The sequence below is a fragment of the Sorex fumeus genome, unplaced genomic scaffold (assembly GCF_029834395.1).
Source record: "Sorex fumeus unplaced genomic scaffold, SorFum_2.1 ptg000093l, whole genome shotgun sequence".
NCBI classification, from domain to species: Eukaryota; Metazoa; Chordata; class Mammalia; order Eulipotyphla; family Soricidae; genus Sorex; species Sorex fumeus.
This window is the reverse complement of record NW_026606150.1, coordinates 3,024,184-3,044,736: the sequence shown is the minus strand read 5'-3', so window position 1 is coordinate 3,044,736 and position 20,553 is coordinate 3,024,184. Positions and strand designations below refer to the sequence as shown.

Here is a 20,553-nt window from a genome sequence, read left to right as displayed (position 1 = left end):
AGACTTTCAAAGTAGTCTCTGATGATCTCTTGAATTACTTTAGTTTCTGTTGTGATATCCCCATTCTTATTTCTGATTCGATTTATTAGGGCTCTCTCTCTCTCTCTGTTTCTTTGTGAGTGTTGCTAGTGGTTTATCTATCTTATTTATTTTCTCGAAGAACCAGCTCTTGGTTTCATTGATCTTTCGGATTGTTTCTTTGTTTTCCATGTCGTCGATTTCTGCTCTAAGTTTTATGATCTCTTTCCTTCTGCCTGATTTAGGCTCTTTCTGTTGATCCTTTTCTAAGGTCTTGAGCTGTGAGGTCAAGTTGTCTATGTGCATCGTTTCTATCGACCTAAGATATGCTTGCAGAGCTATAAATTTTCCCCTTAATACAGCTTTCGCTGCATCCCATAAGTTCTGGTAGTTTGTGTCTTCATTCTCATTTGTTTCCAGGTATCTTTTGATTTCATCCTTGACTTCGTTCCTGACCCACTCGTTGTTCAGCATGGAGTTGTTTAATTTCCAGCTGTTTAATTTGCCTCTCTGTGTCTTTGTGTGATTCACTTCTATCCTCAGTGCATCATGGTCTGAAAAGATGGCTGATACTATTTCTATCTTCCTGATTCTGTTGAGGTATGTTTTGTGTCCTAGCACATGGTCTATTTTGGAAAATGTTCCGTGCGCACTGGAGAAGAATGTGTATTCTTTCTTTTTGGGGTGTAAGGCCCTGTATAGGTCCATAAGCCCTTTCTCTCCTATTTCTTCTTTCAAAGCCAATAATTCCTTGCTGGGTTTTGTTCTTGTTGATCTATCCAGAGGTGATAAGGCGATGTTGAAGTCTCCAAGTACTATTGTGTTGGTAGTGATGTCCTCCTTAAAATCTGTTAGCAGTTGTTTTAAATATTTAGCTGTTCCCTCATTAGGTGCGTATACATTTAAGAGTGTGATTTCTTTCTGTTGTATGTATCCCTTGATGAAGAGAAAATAGGCTTCACTGTCCCTTCTAATCTTTTTCAAAGTGAAATTAATGTTGTCAGATACTAGTATGGCCACCCCAGCTTTTTTGAGGGAGCTGTGTGCTTGCAGGATTGTTTTCCATCCTTCGACTTTGAGTCTGTGTTTGCTCTGGCTGTTGAGATGAGTTTCTTGTAGGCAGCAGAATGTTGGGTTCTGTCTCTGTATCCATTGTGCCACTCTGTGTCTTTTAAATGGTGAATTTAGACCGTTGACATTGAGAGAGAGAATGGTTATGGGGTTTTGTGTCATCTTTCTGTGCGGGTGTGTTGTGGTTGTAGGGTTTGTCTTGTTTTATAGTAGCCCCTTTAGCCCTTGCTTTAGGTTTGGTTTTGAGTCTATGAAGTTCCTGAGCTGCTGTTTATCTAGAAAATAGTGTACCTTTCCTTTGATTTTGAGGGAGAGTTTAGCCGGTTAGAGTATTCTAGGTGAAGCATTCATTTCAGTGAGTTTTTTTACTATATCTCGCCACTGCCTTCGGGATTGTAGGGTTTCCTCTGATAGGTCTGCTGTGAATCTAAGGGGTGCTCCTTTGTATGTGATTTCCTTCTTTGCTCTTGCTGCTTGCAGTATTGTGTCTCTATCGGCAGCATCGATCATTCTAACTATGATATGTCTTGGAGTGTTTTTGTTCGGGTCTCTTTTAGCTGGCACCCTTCGGGCTCCTTGAACCTGAATGGCTGCATTGTGGAGCTCTGGGAATTTTTCAGCAATGATTTGTTTGACGGTGTTTTTTTTCATTGGGATTATTTCCCTGAGCTTCAGGTAGTCCCGTGATTCTAATGTTGTTCCTCTTGGAATCATCTGCTAGGACTCTGATTCTCTGTAGAGCTATTTTGAGGTCCCTTGCCACTGTTTGTTGTTGCGTGTTGGCTTGGTGCAGCTGATCTTCCAGCTCACTGATTCTCTCTTCAGCTGTGGTCATTCTATTTTTAAGAGAAGAAACTGAGTTTCTCATTTCTTCTATGGAATCTTTTAATCGTGATATTTCTGCCCTCTTTTCTTCGTGTAATTTGTCGATTTTTTCTGTGGTGTTACTGGCTGTCTGTCTGACTGTTTCATTGAGTTGATTGAACATCTTCATGACTTCGTATCTGAATTCTATGTCAGAGAGGTCCCTTAGGTGAGCTGTATCGACAGAATGTTCTGGATTGTTTTCGTTGTCCTCCCCTTGTGGTGGGGATTTTCTTTGTTTCTTCATATTGCTGAGTAGGTTGGGAACTAGATTCCTTGGGGACTAAGTTCCTTAGTATGGTTAAACAACCTATGGCCGCTTTAGCGGCCGCCCACGGGAAAATAAGCCATGCCCACGTTTGAAGCCACGCCCACTTGTGAAGAGGCCACGCCTCTACAGAAACCTGGGTTTGGGATGAGATGGGCTCTGCGTCAGGAGTGGAGAGGGCAGGGCAGATGCTCAAAACTGCTTCTCTCCAGGCGTCTTGGGAGACACCTGGGGTCCTGCAGAAAGAGGTGGAAGTCCCAGGGTCGCGAGCCGTCAATTGAGCTAACCTGGGTTTGGGATGAGATGGGCGCTGCGTCAGGAGTGAAGAGCCCATTCCTCTGTTTTTAGATTTAACCTCTTTGTACTCTGCTTCCCCAACCGATCAATCAACTTAATACCCAAATCAGACTGTTGATTTGTATTTGTACGTGAAGTACTGCTTTTCTCCTTCCCTTATATCCTTTTGCATAGTTTACTTTGGATCAATGTCCTTTCTGTTTAGACACAGGAAGACAGTTCATGCAATGCTTTTGTAAAAATAAAGTAAGTAAAGGTAAAGTAAAGGCCCTCCCATTGATCATCAATTTGCTCGAGCGGGCCCAGTAACGTCTCCATTGGAGACTTTGTTGTTACTGTGTCTGGCATATCGAATACTCTCGGTAGCTTGCCGGGCACTCCGAGAGGGGCGGAGGAATCGAACTTGGGTCGGCCATGTTGGCCGCGTGCAAGACAAACGCCCTACCCGCTGTGCTATCGCTCCCCAAACCCAGGTGTGACCCAAAAAGCAAAAAAAAAAAAAAAATCAAACACTTGGTAGTTTGTGAACTTCTAATTCTTCTCCTAAAGGAAATAGCCATCCATTATTAAAAATTAGAAAACCAAATAGATGAAGCAACTCTTTTATTTTTACTGAATCACCGTGAGAGATACACATTTACAAAGTTGTTCATGACTGGGTTTCAGTCATACAATGTTCCAACAACTGTCCCTTCATCTGTGTAATTTCCCACCACCAGCAATGTCCCATTCCTTCGTTTCTCTCCCACCCGTGTCCTCTCCTCCTATGGCAGGCACTTTCTCTCTCTCTCTTGTGCACACACACTCTCTCTCTCTCTCTCCCTCCCCTTCTCCGCCCCCCCTTTTTTTATTTGGCCACCTTGGTTTGCTATATAGATACTGAAAGGTAATCATAAAAGAAACTCTTTTACACACTGGATGATAGTCAGCTGAGTAAGGAAATGTTGGACAAAGAACTGTGTCCGATGTGACTTCGGAATGCTTTTGTAAGTTGGGAATTAATTGACTCTGAATAACATTCACTCCTGGGCATCTGTTTTCTCGACTTAAGCCTTACTTGTCCTTACTTCCTAGCATCCCCAAAGCAGGTTCCCAAAGAGGGACTGGCTTGACCAGTAAGCTGTGAGCTACCCTAGCATCGAAATGGGCCAGGTCAAGTGCCATCATACTTAACTGTAAGTTAAGAGCATGGCCATGGGACAAATTCTGTCATGATCCAAAGAGCAACAACTGGATTAGGACCCTGCTAGGGTTAGGAAATATTAATCTGGCCTGAACACTGTAGTCTGGGATCTATAGCAAGATGTACCCAGGAAAGCAATCCTACAAGCATGATGAACGTCTCCAGGGTACAGTCCCGACTCCTGCTAATCTCTAGTGGCCCAGATTGGTGCTACCCTTGGCCCCACAAGTCTGCCCCATGCCAGGGCCCCCCATAGGGCTCACAGCACACGACCCCTTCAAGGCAACATAACTGACACTGGGGGTGAAGCCCAGGGCTATGCTCTGCACTCAGAGCCCAGTGGAGGCTCTGAGTGGGTCACTTGACCCACCAGCAACCAATCAGTGGGCTCAGTGTGAGGAAGCTCAGCTAATCATGTTTTCCTGGAACCCCGCGGGAGCCTATGGATGAGTGGGGTGGGAGCATGGGACAGAGGCCCAAGAGGCCTGTGTAGGACCCTGTGGGGAGAAGCAGGAGCCCCGGGCGGGAGCAGTGGAAGCCACAGAGGAGAGACGGGGAGAGACAGGAGAGCCGAGAAAACGGGCACATCCTGCAGGGGCAGCAGGAGTAGTGGGCACCGGGGCCGCACCTGGTCACAGCCGCTGGACACACAGAGCCGGCCATGGGCCCTGGGTCCTGTTCATGCCCATTATGATGGGCCTGTCCCCGTGCTTCTACAGAAGGATCCACATCCTGCAAGAGAAAAACAAACACAGATGCAGACCTGGAGTCCAGCCCTTTATTAAATCTCTGTCCGCCAGCAGGAAGGGGCAGCACGGGCGGCATAGACTTGCGGGGAAATTCCTGCTGCCCAACAGTGGTCTGGGCTTGAGTCGGCTGAGAGTCCCCTGAGGAGAAAGAGTGGGTTGCCTTGTCACAGGGACACGAGTCCCACCCGGGCTGCCCCCCTAGCCCAGCTCCAGCCCTTCCCCCCAGAGCACCCCCATCCCTGTGGCCTGGGGTTCCCTAGGGACTTTGGGGCTCACACTGGGGTCCCGATGGGCTGCAAATCCCCCACCTGCACTATCTGAAATGAGCCCCAAGGGTCCATCAGGGTGACCAAGGGGCAGGACCCAACCCCTTTGGGTAGGCTGGAAGTTGGGGTTCGAGGTTCTTACCTCTTCCCGTTTCCCACGTAGAAGTCCCTCAAACATCGCTGATTCACACACCAACGCTATGTACCAGCACCTCAAAGGGATCCTCCTCCTGCAGCAGGAAGAAGAGGGTCATGGAGTGGGGCTCTGGACATCACACACAGACCCAAGAGGTAACCAGGAGGGACCAGCTGGCCCATGTTCTCTTCAGCGGAACCCCGGGGGAGCAGAGAGACCTGGAGAACCACCCAAGGGGGCAGGACCTTCGAGAGAAGAAGGTGCTTCCCGGCGGGGAGCAGCAGAGGGAGAGGAGCTGTGGGTGCCCGCTGTGGACACTCGGGAAGGAACACGCGGGCCTGGGGCTGGCACAGGCGGAGGAAGCCGACAGGGGGCGCTGAGGGGAAGGGAGGAATGCCTGGAAGTCTAGGTCGGGGCTGGCCAATCAGGAGCCGGGGAACAAGGGAGATGCTGAGGCACCAGAAACAATCCTATCCCTGTGCTCAGCACCCTGCAGCACCAGTGGGAAGTCAGGCTCATCTGCTGAATGAAGGCCGGGACTGTTTGTTCCTCCAAAGGCGAAGCTTTCACTGTAGTTATCCTCTGGGTGTCACCAGAAGGGGCTTCTGGAGTAGGAAGTGGATCCTAGCGGGGGTGGGGACCCTTCATGGAGCAGGAGGGACAGAGGATGTTCCCTGTGTGGGCACGCACAGCAGAGCAGCTGTCACCCTGAGGTTGCCTGACCGCCCAGCAATCTTCATCATAAATCTCCTGTGTCCTACTTCACCGATTTCACCAGGGGAAAACTGAGGTAACTGTGTAAAACACTCATCCAAAGCTCATCCATGATGATTCTGAGATGCCTTAGAGGGGCACTAAGGACTTCAGAGAGAGGGAAACAACACCACAAACAGACCAAAGAGAATAGTGTAAGGCGAAAACAGCAGATGTTGGTGAAACTGGGCATTTAACTCAGGAGAGAGAAGAATCCAACCACACTCCAGGGGTAAAAGGAAAAGTTTTGGGGGTGAAGGCAGCTGCCTTACAAGGGTGAGGCCCGATGTGCTCCAGCACCACAAAAAAGGGGGCTGATGCCCCAGTGCTCGTGTGTGTGCATGTTGTGTGTGTGTGTGTGTGTGTGTGTGTGTGTGTGTGTGCTCACAGAAGCCCCACCAGACAAGCTCAAAGGACTGTCAGCACCACAATTCATCAGAGTGACCTGAGAAATCACACAGGTTGGGTCATCACCACGACATCCCCTAGACACCCAGGTGCCCAGACATCCTCAGTAACTGACTGAGCCCCATCCTGGGCTCCACATTCCCAAAATGTCTCATTACCACACAAACAACCCCTTTTTCTAGGGTCCTCCTCCTCTTTACAAGGAGCCTCTGCCCTTTTGGGGTGTCCATAGTGTGGGATCACAGCGGTCAGTAGCCCGACAACAGCAGGGAGGAACAAGGGGAGCTGCCTCCATGCACAGGACCCGCAATGCTCCCTTCCAACTCCTCTACTCCTGTTTTCTCTCCTGCCCACACCTAGTCTTGCTCTGATACCCCTGAGGTGCCCGGGTGCAGCCCAGGGTCTCCCGCATGCCAGGCATTTGCTCTGCCTCTTCACCCACAGCCTCGGCCCCTCCTCTGCCCAATCCTCACAGCCCCCATACTCTGGGTTCTAGGATCTTTGTCAAGTGTCAGGTTCTCCCTAAGAATTGGAGCCACCTCCACTGTGGGGCAGCCTCTCCCTGACCCCTCCAGTGAGATCCAGGCCTGTGTGACTGGTGCATGGGATCACATACCACCTATCGTGCAGCTGCTAGCCTGAGTGAACAGATACTGAGCACAGTGAGCCTCAGTTTCTCCATCCGTGAAATGGGTGATAGAACCTGCTTCTCACCAGAGATAAGTTGAGCTCAGTTTTATCTTCATCTTCCAGAGGCTGATTGGTGTTGCTTCATCTCCCACTCCAACTGTGACTTTGGAGGGGGCACAGTGCTCTGTCCAGTCATGCCCAATCACAGTAGAGTCAGGGGGGACAAGGCTTAGAATGGGGACATGGCTGGGAAAAGGGACACACCTGAGCACAATAGGAATGTCCATAGCGTAGCCTCATGGCAAATGTCTCACAGTTCAGATTGAAGGTGCTGTGGTGCCACTCCTGCCCCACCAGTATTAAGGCTCTTCTGGCGATCTCCACAGGAGGCTGTGCCGAGAACTTCCGATCATACTTGTTATTGACCCGGAAGTCACACCCGGCAGCCACGTCCGACAGCAGCTCCTTCTTCACCACACCTTTGGGTACTATGTCTGGCAGAGTGTTGACAGTCTTTGGGTCTGATTTCCTAAAGTCTGTGGGTCACAAGAGAGGACTCAGTGGTCACCCTGCACAACCCCACGGAGTCCACCCTCCCCCAAGTAAGTCACCCCATGGCCCCTTTCCCCACAGAGGGGATGAGCCCAGAAGGGCTGACACTTGCTGACTCTGGCTCAAAATTGGGTCCACTGAGCCTGGACCTCTGGCGAAGGCTTTGGAGTCCCCAGACTCTCTTCCCCTCATTTGTTTTCTAAAGGACAGAGGGAAGTTGGGTGGAACCTGGGTCTCCCACACGGCCATGCCCTCCTCCCTGACCCTAGCCTCAGCTCACTGCAGGTTCTGAAGCAGAGGCCGGGAGTTCTTCCAATACCCCAAGACAGATGTTCTGGAATTGTTGCATGAAGGTGGATGACATGGGCACAGGTGACCAATGCCAGCTATTGGTCCCAGCTTACCACCCACTTACTTGTGGCCAGTCACCAACCCTGCAATACATTGAGCCCCAGCTGGGAGGCCTCAGCAGGCTAAGGCAGACAGTCCAGGGCAGGAGATGTCCAAACTCAGCACTGTAGCACTGTTGCATTGTCCTCCCGTTGTTCATCAATTTGCTCTATGGGGGCCCAGTAATATTGTGAGATTGTGGCTACTCTGTTTGGCATATCGAATATGTCATGGGTAGCTTGCCAGGATTCTGCCGTGCGGGCAAGATACTCTCAGTAGCTTGCCGGGCTCTCTGAGAGGGGCAGAGGAATCGAACTCGGGTCGGCGGGCCAGTAGTGTGCAAAGCAAACACCCTACCCGCTGTGCTATTGCTCCAGCTCATTCAAACTCTGTTTTATCAAATTCCTGGTTCTCCTCTAAAGCTTCCCCAGGAGCCCTGGCTCAGCTGCTCTAGGGGCTGTCTGTGTGGGATGGGGGTTACTGCTGTCCTTCACCATTGATCATCACCAAAGGGCAATTCAACACCGTGTCTGGTTTGGCTTTCCAGCTGCAGGAGCAGATAGGGGTGCAGGAGACCCCAAAGGCAGTATCGGGCCCTCTGGCATCTCTCCCAGACAGAAGGGGAGGCTTCATGCAGGAGAGGAACCTGGGCACCAAGTTGGGCAGGGAGGCATGGGGCTCACCAGTAGGCTTTGCGCCCTCATGGGACAGCCTGGCTCATGATGGGACACCCTAGAAATATTCTGGGTTCTGGAGATGGGACTTGGAGGGGCGCTGCTTGGCATGCTCTGACCGAATTCCATCCAGGCGCCACCTTGTCCTGGAGCAATACTGGGTGTGTCAGTGCACCACCAGCACTGCAGGGCCTGAGTATCACCACAGCCTCTATCCTGGGAGGAACCCAGAACAGGGAGAACATGAACTGAGGGTGGGACCTCAACACCTCCCGAGGATTATTCCAGAAGAGTCCCTAAAATTTGTACCAAGATACATGTGTGTGTGTGTGTGTGCGTGTGTGTGTGTAAAAACACCCTACACTGCAACCTGTCTAAATATTTCTAACCCCAGATTTCTCCTTCAGACCTCCACTCTCTGGAATTTCTGGCAACTGAAGATCAGCAGGTGACGGCTATCAGGGAATAGCACTTGTCATTGGGCCTCAGTGCTATTCCCATGGCCAGGTCTGCAAGGGAACCAGCACAGTGTGTCAGCAAAACCAACAGTCATGTCAGGACGTCCTCAAGAGAGGTCCCGTGCTTACCTGGGTTAGTCAGATGGACCACGCAATTGTTTCCCACATACACTGCCCAGTGGTCATATTCTAGCGAGTGATTGTTGAATTTCCCACCACGGAAAAACTCAATCAGGTCTCCAAGTGTGGGCTCAGGAGAGAGTATTCTCTTCAAAAGAAAAAGCGATTGAGGGAGGTGAGTCCTGACAGGGAACATTCTAGAGCATTCTAGATCCACCATAATTGTAAGGAGATAGGACCAGGTGAGAATCCTCCTTTTCCCATCTGCAGGAAGTGTAGAGGACAAGGCTCCCATCACCATAGAGAGGCATCCCACTTTCTTGGGGAGGCTGGGGTGGAATGAACCTTCAGGATAGAGGTGACAATTTCCCTAGAGGAGCTGTGAGAGGAGACTCACAAGGAGGAGGGCACAGTAGGCGGGAGCCCCCTCCTTGCACGGAGCAGCTCTGTGTCAGTGAGGGAGGCCTGTTCACCAGGAGGTCTAGATGCTCTCCAAGCCGTTGTCCACCCATCTCCTGGACCCAGGGTGACCTCATGTTCTGACTCTCAGGTCAGCCTGTGGACACTGAGCTTAGCCCCTGCCCACGTGGGCCTCATTCCCGGGAGTCAGGAAAGGCAGGAGCCTGTCAACCCCTCCCCCAGGAGAGACGCCGAGATTGTATCTGAGTGTTTACCCCAGTGTACCCCGAGACCCCCACAATCCCAAGGACAAGCCCCACGCAGCTGCAATCTGGGTTCAGGCAAGAGGCAGAAGGGGGAGCCCAGGAGGAGCTGGAGAGCTTGGGCAGGTAGCGGCATGAGCAGGGAGCCTGTGCCCTGGTCCCCTGCAGATGGGGGTGCCTGCACAGGAATCTCTGGGGGTGCCCTGGGTCTGGCCACACCTGCTGCCGTTGCCTCAGCTGAGCCAGGTGCCCTGAACAGGAATTGCGCTATCCCCTGAGACCTTGGGAGAAATGATGGACTCAGGCCTTTGACCAGGGGTCAGAGTCAACGTCAGGGGCGGCAAAAAGACAGAGCGAGCACCTCAGCCCCTGAAAAAATTTTTAGCCCCATTTGTTGCTCTTGCATAGCGGGTAGGGGTTTTACCTTTCATGCAGCCAACATGGCCAGCCCGAGTTCGATTCCTTCGCCCCCTCAGAGAGCGCGGCAAGCTATCGAGAGTATCTCGCCCACACGGCAAAGCATGGCAAGCTCCCTGTAACTTATTTGATATGCCAAACACAGTAACAAGTCTCACAATGTTACTGGGCCCGCTCGAGCAAATCGATGAACAATGGGAGGACAGTGACAGTGAAAGTTTTTGCTCTTTATTAAAATAAAGAGGCTCTGGAGACACCCCGAGACCATTGTTCCTCTCAGTGAGATTCAGCCTTTGGTGACCTTTGATGCACTCCAGGAATGTGTGTGTGTGTGTGTGTGTGCGTGTGTGTGTGATCACAACACCTCTTCAGAGGGGCTTAAAGAGACTGTCAGCACCACAGTTCATCAGAGTAGCCAAGCTACCACACGGGCTGGGGTCAGCACCGTGCTGTTCCCTGGTTATCCGGGTGCCCAGAACAGTCTCAGTAACCACCTGGCTCCTTCCATTGGTCAAATCCACTTTCTCCAGGCTCCTCGACCTCCTTACAGGGGTCCCTGTGCCCCCTTAGAGTGTCCAGGGGTCAGCGTCCTGGACACCATAAGAGAGGACCCAGGGGAGCTGCCTCTGTGCAGACAGGATCAACCTCCACGGGGGCGCCATCAGCATCCCTGCCCCTGGCGATGGCCACTGGGAGTCGGACTTTGGGAGTGACTGAATAGTTGGTTTAGGTCAACACTGTCAGCTTTTCTTGAAGAGATGGGGAGGCTGATCTTACCCTGGGGGCTATTGTGCTCAGTGGACTGTACGCTGACTGGCAGACACTGACACTGAGTGCAGGACAAGGGGATGCCCAAGCTGTGGGCAGTGCCTGTGCTCCAAACCCCCTCCTCCGCAGGGTCACACTCCCCACCAAGTCCTCCATTCCTGATTTCTCTCCTGCCCACACCTACTATTGCTCTGCCTGCCCCTGAGGTGCTTGGGGTGCAGCCTAGGGTCTGATGCATACCAGACATGTGCTCTGCCTCTTCACCCACAGACTAGCCCCTCCTCTGCCCAATCTGACAGCCCCTGTCCCCTGGGCACTCGGATCCCTGGCCAGGGTTAGGCTCAAACCAATGTAAAACTGGCATCCACTGCTGGGCTTCCTCTCCCTGACCCCTCTACGGACATCAAGGCCTGTGTGGCAGCTGCCCTGGAGTCATATCCCACCTACAGGGCAAGTGCTAGAGTTTGGATGATACCTGAAGCACTTTGGGCCTCAGTTTCTCTATCTGTGAAGTGGGTGAGAAAATTTGCTTCTGAGTAGTGGGTCCAGCTCAGCCCCATGTGCTGAGCCCATGCTGGTGCCCCTCCACCTCCCACCCAGACGGTGACATTTGAGAAGGGGGACAGTGGCTTCTGTCTGTCCAGCTCAAGACAGGAAGTCGGTCTGGTCCAGAACAATCAGTGTGGACCATGGTGGGGATGGTGGCAATGGTTGAGGACATACCTCTTCAGAGATGGGTTCTCCGTAGCGCAACTCCGTGACGAAGTGCTCACAGTTCTTCTCGCTGAATCTGTAGGGCCACTCCTGCCCCACCAGGCCAGAGGCTATTTGGGCGATGTTCTGAGGAGATCTCACTCGGCGCTTACCATCGTGTTTGTTATTGACCCAGTACACGCTCTCCCTGACCACCTCCGACAGCAGTAGCTTCTTCACCATGGGTTGGGTGTCTTGGACAGACGCCGCCAAAGTTGATTTCACAGTCGGAATCATAGTGTCTATAGGGCCACAAGAGAGGACTCAGGGTTAACCCTGCACAACCACAGTGAGTCCACCAGCCCAATAAGTCACCCCAGGACCCCTGACCCCATGGAGGGGAAGAGCTCAGAAGAATTGACACCTGCCTGTTCCACTAACACCGGGGCCCACTGGGTATGGCCTCTGGTGAAGGCTTTGGAGTCCCCGGACACTCTTCCCCTCATTTCTTTTCTAAGGGACAGATGGAAGCTGCACGGAACCCGGGTCTCCTACACGACCATGCCCTACTCCCTGACCCAGGCCCCCCCCCCCCCCCCATTCCTGGTTCTGAAGCAGATGCCGGGAGTCCTTTAAATGACCCAAGGCGATTTTGCTGGAATTGTCGCATGAAGGTGGGTGACACGGCACAGAGTCAACCTGGCAACTGGCCCGGGCCATCACTCAACTGCCAGCCCACCACTGGGCACTTCTCCTTGAGCTTCAGAGTTTCCAGTTAAGTGGAGAGAGAAATGCAGGGACATCCACAGTCAGTGGGTCATTGCTCCTTCTGTGACCCTGTGGCAGTGGTGAGTGTTAGGGAGCCACTGCTTCCTGTCCCCTGTTCCTGCAGGTCAGCAGCTACAGAGGATGCTGGGTTCAGGAAGTGCCGTGTCCCCAGGACAGGTGCTGACTGACCCTCCACTCTCCAACCGGACGTGTCCACAGCCTGTCCTTGAACTTCCGGCTACAGAAGATCAGGAGCTGATGGGCCTACAGTGGCCAGCCCTGATCATGAGGCTTCAGTGCTGTGCCGGCTGGCCAGGCTTGCCAGCACAATGTGAACTGAACTCACAGTCACCTCAGCATGTCCTCTACAGACCCCGTCCTTACCGATGTTAACCAGTTTCACCACAAAACCATCTCCCACATACACGGCCCAGTGCTTGAATCTATAGTTGGAAATCTCAATCAGGTCTCCAGGTATGGGCTCAGGACCAAGTCTGTTCTGCAGACAAAAAACAGAGACAAATGGAGGAGGAGAGTCCTTTACAGGGACTGTTCTAGAATATTCTATATCTTCCAGACCTGCTAGGAGCCAGGTCAGTTGCTGAATCCTGCTGTTCTCCTCTGCAGCAAATGGGTGGAGGGGACTCCTTCACCAGGAGAGAAGAAACCCCATGTCCTGAGGTTTCTGGGAGGGGGATAGAGCTTATTGGGGACGGGGGACAGGGTTCCCAGAGGAGCCGTGAGAGGGGCTCACAGGGAGGTGTGCACAGTGGGCGGGAGCCCCTTCCTCCACAGAGCAGGTCTGTGTCAGCGAGGGAGGCCTGGTCACCAGGAGGTCTAGATACTCACCTAGGCCATCGTCCTCCCCATCTGCTGGTCCTGAATGACCTCATGTTCTGACCCCCAGGCCCGCATGAGGAAGCTGAGCTCAGCCCCTGCCCACGGGTTCTCATTCCTGGGAGTCAGAGTTGCACCCACAGGGGAAGGGATTCAGGGTCAGGAAGGGCAGGAGCCTGTCAGTCTCTCCCCTGGAAGAGACACCGAGACTGTATCTGAGTGCTTCTCCCCTTGCACCCGAGACCCCCACAATCACAGGGGCCAGTCGAGGGCAGCTGCAACCTCGGTCCAGGCAAGAGGCAGACGGGGAAGCCCTGGAAGAACTGAAGAGCTTGGGGGGCTGTGCCCTTGTGGAGCTGCGTGAGCAGGGAGACTGTGCCCTGGTCCCATGCAGAATGGGGGCCCTGTCACAGGAGTCTCTGGGGGTGTCCTTGGTCTGGCCACACCTGCTGCCGCAGCCTCAGCTGAGCCGCGTGCCCTGAGCAGGGCCTGTGCTGCCCACTGAGGTCTTGGGAAAAATGGTGGACTAAGGCCAGGGGTCAGAGTCAACATCAGGGTGGCAGAAAGACAGAGCGAGCATTTCAGCTCCTGGACAAAGTAGCCCCATTTTGTTGCTCTTAATATAAAGAGCATTTGGATACTTCCCAAGACCATTGTTCCTCTCGGTGAGATTCGCTGCTGTGGATACAGCCCTTTGTGACCTTTGGTGCACTTAAGGATATGTGTGTGTGTGTGTGTATGTGTGTGTGTGTGTGTGTGTGTGTGTACGTATGTATGTGTGATCACAACACTCCTTCAGAGGAGTTTAAAGAGACGGTCAACACCACAGTTCCTCAGAGTGACCCGAGACATCACACGGGCTGGGAGAGCACCGGGTGCCCAGAACAGTCTCAGTACCTGCCTGGCTCCTTCCTGGGCTCCTCATTCCCCAAGGGGTGGGTTCCCATTGGTCACGTCACCATTCTCCAGGGCCTTCCACCTCCTTACAGGGTCCCAGTGCCCCCTTAGAGTGTCCCTATGAGGTCTCAGGGGTCAGCATCCTGGACACCAGCAGGGAGGACCCAGGGGAGTTGCCTCTGCGCAGACAAGACCCAACTCCAGGGGTCGCCCGTAGCCTCTCTCCCTTTGGAGATGGCCACTGGGAGACGGAACTTGTCAGTGAGTCACTTGATCACTTGACTTCCCGTTAATCATCGATTTGCTTGAGCGGGCGCCAGTAGTAACGTCTCCATTTGTCCCTGTCGTGTGCTAGTGTAGCCCAATGGCACCTGTTCGCTCTAGGAACATGAAGAGCCTCAAATATATCATTCATGATCTTGATGAAGAAGTCTGACCAGTTGGTAGGTGGGCGGCCATGCGGTCTTTTGACATCCCGTGAAATCCAGTCGGTAACAGCTCTAGTCAGAAGTCGTCTTTAAATCTCATTATGTGACCAGCCCATCTGATTTTTGACATCTTGGCAAACGAGACAGCGTCCCTGATTCTTGATCGTCGATGGATGTTGAAATTCCGGATTCTTTCTCTCATTTGAGTGAAACGTGATATTCCAAGCATAGCTCTTTCAATTCCTCTTTGGGAGACCCGAATAGCGTTCTCATCCTGTTTGCTTAGGGCCCAGGTCTCTGAGGCATATGTTAATGCAGGAAGAACAGTGGAATCAAAGAGATGTGCCTGGAGCCGGAGGTTCTTCGTCCTCTTAGCTATTTCTTCGACGCTCTTGAAGGCGTTCCAATCCGCTCTCTTCCTCCTGCGCAGCTTGGGTGCCAGGTCATTTGTCATGTTGACTTCTCGACCTAGGTACACATAGCTGTTGCATTCGGAGATGGTCGTTCCGTGAGAGCGAATGGGGCGTCAGGAACGAGGCTGTTTCTCATAAACATTGTCTTCGTAAGATTCAGCTGTCGTCCGACCTTTCCACACTCACGGTTGAAGGCGGCCAGCATTTGTGCCACTTGGCTGATGTTTGGTGTTATTAAAACAATGTCATCAGCAAAGCGAAGGTGGTGTAGTTGCCGACCATCTATCTTCACTTGTGTATTCGATATGCCAAAACCAGTAATCGTCAGTGAGTGAGTAGTTGCTTTTGGTCAACAATGTCAGCTTTTCCCAAAGAGACAGAGAGGCTGACCTGACCCTGGTAGACAATAGTGCCCATTGGACTGGACATGACCGCGAGACACTGAGCCTGAGCGCGGGGCAATGGGATGCTCAAGCTGTGGGCAGTGCCTGTGGCCAAACTGCCTCCTCTGCCAGGTCAGGATCCCTCCAATTCCTCCACTCCTGTTTTCTCTCCTGCTCACACGCAGTATTTCTCTGCCTGCCCCTGAAGTGCGTGGGGTGCAGCCTAGGGTCTAATGCGTGCCAGGCATGTGCTCTGCCTCTTCACCCACAGCCTGGCCTCTCCTTTGTCCAACCTGACAGCCCTGTTCCCTGGCACTCGACTCCCTGGCCAGGGTCAGGCTCTAGCCAATGTGAAACTGGTCTCCACTGTGGTGCTGCCTCTCCCTGACCCCCTCTATGGATATCAAGGCCTGTGTGGCAGCTGCCCTGGAGTCAGATCCCACCACAGGGCAAGTTCGAGTGTGTGGATGATACCTGAACCAATGTGGGCCTCACTTTCTCCATTTGTGAAGTGGGTGAGAAAATTTGCTTCTGAGTAGTGGGTCCAGCTCAGCCCATGTGCTGAACCCATGCTGGTGCCCCTCCACCTCCCACCCAGATGGTGACAATTGAGAAGGGGGAGAGTGGCTTCTGTCTGCCCAGGTAGGCATGGTCAGTGGAGACACTGCTTGGGACGAGGGCACGGGCTGAGGACGCACCTGCTTACAGATGGGTTCTCCATAGCGCAGCTCTATGGCGAAGTGCTCGCTGTTCTCCTGGGTGAGTCTGTAGGGCCACTCCTTCCCCACCAGTTCCATGGCCATTTTGACGATATTCTCAGGAGATCGCACTCGGCGCTTACCATCGTGTTTGTTATTGACCAGGTACTTGAACCCCGCAGCCACCTTGGACAACTCTTCCTCCTTCACCATGGTTCGGGTGCACTGGACAGTTTCCGTCGTATTCAGATCCACATCCAGAGTCCAACACTCTATGGAATCACAAGAGAGGACTCAGGGTTAACCCTGTACAACCTCAGGAAGTCCACCAGCCCAAGGAAGTCATGCAATGCCATAATTCCCCACAGAGGGGATAATCCCAGAAAGTCTGACATCCCCCACACCGACCCACAACGGGACCGACTGGGCCTAGGTCTCTGGCGAAGTCTTTGGAGTCCGCAGACTCTCTTCCTGCCATTTCATTTCTAAGGGACAGAGGGAAGTTGGGAGAAACCAGGTCTCCCACACGGCCACGCCCTACTCCCTGACCCAAGCCACCGCTCACTGCTGGTTCTGAATTAGAGACCGGGAGTTCTTCAAATGCCCTGACTGGATGTTTCAGGAACTGTCACATGAAGCTGGGTGACACGGGCATTGGGCCAAGGTGGCCGAAACTGGCTCCTAGTCCCGGCCCACCATCCCACTACCTTGTGTCCAGTCACCAACCCTGCACCACCCTGAGCCCCACCGAGAAGGCCTCAGCAGGGCCAGGCACAAGGTCTAGGAATGGAGATGCCCACACTCCCCAGGATCAAGCTTCCTGTTTCTCCTCTAAAGACGCCCCAGGAGAGCAGCTGGGTTGGTTTCAGTGTCTGGTTCAGCTGTGCCAGGAGCTATCTGTGCAGAAAGGGGGTTTCCGCTCTCCTTCTTCATTGGTTCTCTTCCAAAGGACAATTCCACACTGTCAGGCCCAGCTCCCTCATGCTGCAGGAGCAGGCGGGTCAAAGGAGAGCCCAGAGGAGAGAATCAGCCCCTGCTGGCATCTCACCTGACCATCAGGGGAGTTTCAGGCACAAGAGGAACACGAACACTGAGTTTGGGCAGGAAAGGCATGGGGCAAGCAGTAGAGCCTGCAGCACTCATGGGGTAGCCATAGCCTGTCCTGGGATACCCTATATATTCTGGGTTCTGGAGATTGACCGTGGTTGGGGTGCAAGCTCGGCGTGCCCTGACCCGGGTTCCTTATTGGCACCACATGGTCTGGAGAAAAGTTGGGTTGGCAGCGCTCTGCAGGATCTGAGCAGCACCAGAGCCTCGGGCCCAGAGGAGCCCTGGAGCAGAGGGGCCAGAGAATTGTGGTGAGGAGTCAGGCCTCCTGGGCACAGATCCAGAAGGCCTCCTGAAATTTATACCAAGGATTCATTCTTATGCATAAAACATAGCCTGGTCCTCATGCTGCCTCAAAATCTCTGACCTCAGATTTCCCCCTCAGATCATCCCTCCTCTCCTGCATAGTCTTCTGAGTCTTTCCCTAACCCCTCCCCAGTCCCGTCTCCCCCCACCCATCCAGGCTCCCAAGCATCCCCACATCTCTCCCTTCTCCTTCCCATCCTGCCCAGCCCAGCCCAATGTGCTTCTTGTCTCTCCTATAGGGGGCGCCCTACTCCTAGAGAGATTCTGGACCAAAGGCAGAAGCATGGGGGCTTCTTACTTGCACTCCCAGGAAATGAAAATCTATGTATGCAAAAACAAAAGAACCTTATGTGGGAATATTGATTGGGGAATCCAGTATCTCAGTCAAAACTCTAAGCCAAGAGACTGAGAAGAGGGGGTTGGGTCCACCCTGCCAAGGCCGTCCCTACCTGCTCTCTTGCCAGCCCACCCTAGGGAGCTTCTTATTGAACTTCAGAAGGTGTAGTTCAGAGGAGAGACGGAACATGGGGACACCCACTGTCAGCAGAGCCATGCTTCTTCCATGGCCGCATGGTAGTATGAGTGTTGGGGGAACCCTGCTTCCTGTCCCCCATGTCCTTGCAGATCAGCAAATACTAGGAGACTGGGCTGGGAAGCACTATGTACCCAACAGGGGCTGGATGAGCCCCCCCCCCCCCCCCACTCTAATGGGACGTGTCCATAGCCTGTGCAGAAACTTCTGTCTATAGGTGATCAACAGCCAATGGACCTACAGGGGACAGCCCTGGTCATGTGGCATCGGTGCTGTGCCTGCTGGCCAGGCCTGCAGCGGAGACCCACACAGTGTGAATCAAACCCACAGTCACCTCAGCCCATCCTCTACAGAGACCCTGTCCTTACCATCGACAGTCAAATGGACTACAGAATTAGGTCCCACGCACACGGCCCAGTGCATGAAACAACCGCTGATAAACTCAATCAGGTCTCCGGGCATGGGCTCAGGAATGATCAATTGTAAAAGACAAACAGAGAGAGAGAAAAAAGTGAGTACTTTCAGGGAAGGTTCTAGAACATTCTACAACCACCACACCTACAAGGAGCCCAGCCTAGCCACAGATGAAGGCAATTTGCCCTGCAAGAAACAAAGAGGTGGAAGCTCCCCTCACCAAAAGTGAAGCCCACCTTTTCCTGGGGTTTTTGAACAGGGATAGAGCCTATGGGGACAGGGGGACAGGATCCCCAGAGGAGCTGACAGGGAGGGCTGCACAGTGGGCAAGAGCCCCCTCCCTACAGGGAGCAGGTCTGTGTCAGTGAAGGAGGCCTGGTTACCAGGAGGTCTAGACGTTCCCCCAGGCCATTGTTCCCCCCATCTCCTGGTCCCAGGTGACTTCGTGTTCCGACCCCTAGGACAGCCTGCGAAAATGAGCTCAGCCCCTGCCCACATGGGCCTCACTCCCGGGAGTCAGAGTTGCCCCCACAGAGGAGGGGACTCAGGGTCAGGAAGTGCAGGAACCTTTCAGCCCTCCCCCAGTAGAGACGCCGAGGCTGTATCTGAGTGTTTCTTCCACGCACCCCGAGACCCCCACATACAGGGGCCAGCCCGGGGCAACTGTAATCTGGGCCAGGCAAGAGGCAGAAGGGGAGCCCGAGGAGAGCTGGAGAGCTTGGGGGGCTGTGCCCTTGGGGAGCAGCAGGAGCAGGGAGACTGTGTCCTGGTGCCTGCAGAATGGGGGCGCCTTCATAGGAATTTCTGGGGGTGCCCCTGCTCTTGCCATACCTGCTGCCACTGCCTCAGCTGAGCCAGGTGCCCTGATCAGGGGCTGCGCTGCTGGGGGTGGGGAGGCGCTGCCCACTGAGACTCAGGGGGAAAAAAACAATGGAAGAAGACCTTTGACCCAAGGGCTTAGTGTCAACTTTGGGGGTGGCAAAAAGATGGCGCGAGCACCCCGACCCTGCACTAGGATCAGCGCCAAGTTTCTGAAGTTAAAATAAGGGGCTCTGGAGACTTACCGAGGCCATTCTCCTCTCAGTGAGATTCGCTGCCTGTGGTTCAGACTTCGTTGCACTGCAGAGTTTTATTTTTCCTCAACCGTGCCCTGGTGTACCTGTGTCATAAATGAGGCTCATTAAAGTTGACACCAAAACTGCTATGCCCCCCCAGGCAGGGTCGTGACAGGCAGATGCAGATACTCAGGGGTTAAGCAGAGGATACTTCAGGGTGCAAGGTCAGAGTGTACAGGGGAGGAGGGTGAGTCAGAGCGGAGGGAAAGCGGGGCTCAGGCAGAGCATGTGCGTGGGTGGTACGGAGGGCGGCAGACAGGAAGGGTGCAGGAGGCCCAGACCCAGCAGAAACCTGCCTGGCCTGAGTGGAGACACCGAACAACCAGGGTCAGAGGAACAGAGCCCCCACCCCATCCTCACAGACATGTGCCAGGGTCCCCTATCCGACCTCCTCAAAGGCTTACGCCCGAACTCCGGAGCAGGGTTGCTGCAGGGAAATGGCTCATTCTGGAGCCCGAGATGGAGCAGAGGCCCTAGACCTCCGCCCTCAGGCTGGGACCAGGGTTTCCTCAGCGACTGGGGAGGGAGGAAAGAGAGCAAGAAGGGGAGAGGGTGGGGCAAGGGGGTGGCGGGGCAGAGGCTGGCACAAGGGACTGGAGGAGCAGCAGTTGAACCCCAGGGCCTGCAGGTGACAAGGTTCTTTGATGAAATCACTGGCTGAGCTTGTCAGTAAGGAGCACAGCTGACCCTGGTGCAGGCTGCCCCTCACGCCGTGACCAACAGAGGGGACACCCGTTCTTTCTCTCAGGGACGGGCACCTGTTGTCCCTAAGCCCACAGGCCATGGGGACGTTTCTTAGCTCTGGGGTGAAGGTGTGAAGAAGTGACAGCTCTGTGAGGACCAGATGGGTTCCCTGGTGCCTGTGTACTTGAACCCCACATGGAAAGAGAGCTGCCTGCTTCCCGGTTGTCAGGAGAGACCAGGCCCTCACCCCTCAGGCCTATACTCCAGAAACACACACCCAGACCCAGCGGAAATCCAAACTCAGACCTGCCTGGTGAGGAGGGAGATGGTTGCTCCCAGGTGACACCCCACCAGACCCCAAGTTCTCTCCTATGACACCCCTACAACAGAGAACACTCCTACAGAGACTCCCCCCTAGCAGAGACCCCCACAAGTTGAACCCTACAGGAGAGACCCCCACAACAGAATCCCTTCACAGACTTCACAGCTGCAGGGGACCTGTCCTTGGAGAACAGGCTGAGGCAGGGTCTCCCTGGAGGATTAAGACTGTGAGATGGAAATGAGAGACAGAGCAGGGGTGTAGCGCTGGGTTCT

General features: G+C 53.5%; 1 protein-coding gene across 2 annotated transcripts; it reads right to left on the bottom strand.

Annotated features, from left to right (window-relative positions):
• Positions 1-4,465: 4,465 nt before the first annotated feature.
• LOC130039922 (uncharacterized) lies at positions 4,466-19,380 on the bottom strand. 2 transcript variants are annotated; one of them, XM_056131903.1, is made up of 9 exons: positions 19,225-19,380; positions 18,115-18,211; positions 15,802-16,073; positions 12,530-12,644; positions 11,408-11,679; positions 8,847-8,985; positions 6,908-7,179; positions 4,859-4,946; positions 4,466-4,588 (listed from the first exon to the last, which is right to left on the bottom strand). In XM_056131903.1, the coding sequence occupies exons 1-8, from the start codon at positions 19,231-19,233 to the stop codon at positions 4,902-4,904; spliced, it is 1,221 nt and encodes a 406-aa protein (XP_055987878.1). In that variant the 5' UTR covers positions 19,234-19,380; the 3' UTR covers positions 4,466-4,588; positions 4,859-4,901. The 2 variants fall into 2 exon arrangements, with proteins under 2 accessions (XP_055987878.1, XP_055987879.1); XM_056131904.1 differs by lacking the exon at positions 18,115-18,211 and having other exon boundaries at positions 19,225-19,374.
• Between the last annotated feature and the right edge of the window lie 1,173 nt (positions 19,381-20,553).

Coding starts and splice junctions, on each gene's coding strand:
- LOC130039922 (XM_056131903.1), bottom strand. Junction 8,986..11,407: donor GAGAACCCATCTCTGAAGAG/GTATGTCCTCAA, acceptor TTTCTTTTGAAG/AGAATACTCTCTCCTGAGCC. Junction 7,180..8,846: donor GGTCCATCTGACTAACCCAG/GTAAGCACGGGA, acceptor TGTGACCCACAG/ACTTTAGGAAATCAGACCCA.